Here is a 1,965-nt window from a genome sequence, read left to right on the forward strand (position 1 = left end):
ACCCCCCCCTCCTTGTCCCCCCCTCCTCTCTCTCTCTCTTTCTCTCTGGTATTTTGATTAAGATTTGTTATGAAATTTATTGCAAAGTCTAACCTTCACGACCACCAGTAACAGACCGTAACGTGTATTTTGTTTTTTGCAGGTCGAAGCTTAGTTCCGGGTATCCGGCAGCTTCACATTCCTTAATCACTATTTCTAAAGCTTCTTTGTCTTGTTTTTGACGTGCTTGCTTCATTTCTTCTCGCAATATATGAGGGCTTTTGAAACCTGTTAAAAATGTTCAGAGAATTGGAATATTGTGAAATATATCATATAGTATTCTTTTATTTTTCGTCAGATAAACTTTCGAAATATTAATCACAGTAGAGAAGTGTCGTATTTCGTATCAAATAGAAATATTAAATTTTAAGAAGAAACTTCATATTTTCGCTTTAAACTATAGATATTTCAAAATTATGTAGTATTGCCTATTTGTAGTTTCTTATACCAGTTCGACTGAGAGATAATTATTATAAAAGATCAAGCTAAAATTGTTAACATTAGTTTTAGAAAAAAGAAGAATAATGTTATTTAAACTATCAACTCTACATCTTACCTTTAAGGAAAATTGAAATTGAAATATTGAAATTGAAAAATAATTTTATTTCCATAATAATTTGCATAGGAAATATTTTTTATATGAAATAATATTTTTTAATGCTTAATTCACATATTTGATAATAATTTTCATATTAATACTTCATTGACAAAAAATTATAATTCTAACCTCCTGCACCACCTTGTAATATGATGAGAAAGTCTCGGGCTTCTTGTATATCTGAATCAAGTTCTGGTATACCAGCTGACACGCAGTCATTAATTGTTTTTTCTAACTTTACGACATCTTTCTCTTTAATTGCATTTCTTAGTTTTTCCAAAAGGTTCTCTGTAGTCTTAGCATCTAATAACCAAATTAAAATAATTTATAAAGTGTTTTAGTTTACTGATTGCACTAATTATTTAAAATCTCATATGTTCTTTATAAAATGTCCGAACGTTTTTCAAATTCCAATATTTAGTTATATAAATAGGACTACATTTTGATAGAATTATCATCCTTATAAAATCATTCGCCCACTTTTTTATGACGTTTCAATTTTAATTGAACATGATGAGAATTGACTTTCTTACACATTATAATGTCATTTACGTACTTCGTGATGTCATTTAAAGATTCTTTTTGTAATTTAATTAACATTCTATAATTTGAATTTAACTGATAAAGATGCTGGTTATTAAAGACATGTAGATAGACATGAAACCGCTAACCTTCACTATGTCCACCTAAACTTTGCAGAACACGCCTGGCTTTACGAAGAGTAAAAGAAATCTCAGGAAACTTGGCCTTTTCACTCTTATTAATAGCTTTTACCAATTCTTGAACGTCTTTCTGTCTAGAAGCGTCTTTCAGCCAGGCACGTAGTGCGTCAGGAGATTTAGAATCTGATAGTCACAAAATGATTATTTAATAAAGAAATGTTGTTTAGAAATATCTCACACTCATACGCGTGCGCACATACACACATTTTGTATTTTTGTGTATCAAATACATACATATGAGGGGAAGTCAAAAGTTACCCGCACTTTCACCATAACATCTTTAATATGATCACACTGCCTTCTGTGCATGCGTGCTTATAGTTGGTAGTATTGTGATCGTGTGATCGAAGTTTGAGCCTCATCGCGCCATTTGTCTTTCTGGCTTTACAGTGGCCGCTTCACTAGCAATGCTCACCAAAAAAAGAACGAAGAGCAGTGATCCGATTTCTCTGGTGGGAAGGTGTGTCAGGTGTTGAAATTCATCGGAGGCTTTTAGCACAATACGGGGACAGTACACTACCGCGTAGAAGTGTGTATGAGTGGATCGAGAAGTTTAAAAATGGCCGGACAAGCGTGACGAACGAAGAGGGAGCAGGACACCTATCA

At 32.9% G+C, this 1,965-nt stretch overlaps 1 protein-coding gene across 1 annotated transcript in view; it reads right to left on the reverse strand.

The window, feature by feature from the left end:
* LOC106876157 (uncharacterized) overlaps positions 1-1,965 on the reverse strand; it is a 183,111-nt gene that overhangs the window by 138,418 nt on the left and 42,728 nt on the right. Inside the window, exons 25-27 of the mRNA XM_052969507.1 lie at positions 1,309-1,482; positions 767-940; positions 94-267 (exon numbers count right to left, since the gene is read on the reverse strand). Coding sequence (XP_052825467.1) covers positions 94-267; positions 767-940; positions 1,309-1,482 — 522 coding nt within the window. The remainder of the gene's footprint in view (positions 1-93; positions 268-766; positions 941-1,308; positions 1,483-1,965) is intronic.

This window comes from Octopus bimaculoides, chromosome 7 (genome assembly GCF_001194135.2).
Source record: "Octopus bimaculoides isolate UCB-OBI-ISO-001 chromosome 7, ASM119413v2, whole genome shotgun sequence".
Taxonomy (NCBI): Eukaryota; Metazoa; Mollusca; class Cephalopoda; order Octopoda; family Octopodidae; genus Octopus; species Octopus bimaculoides.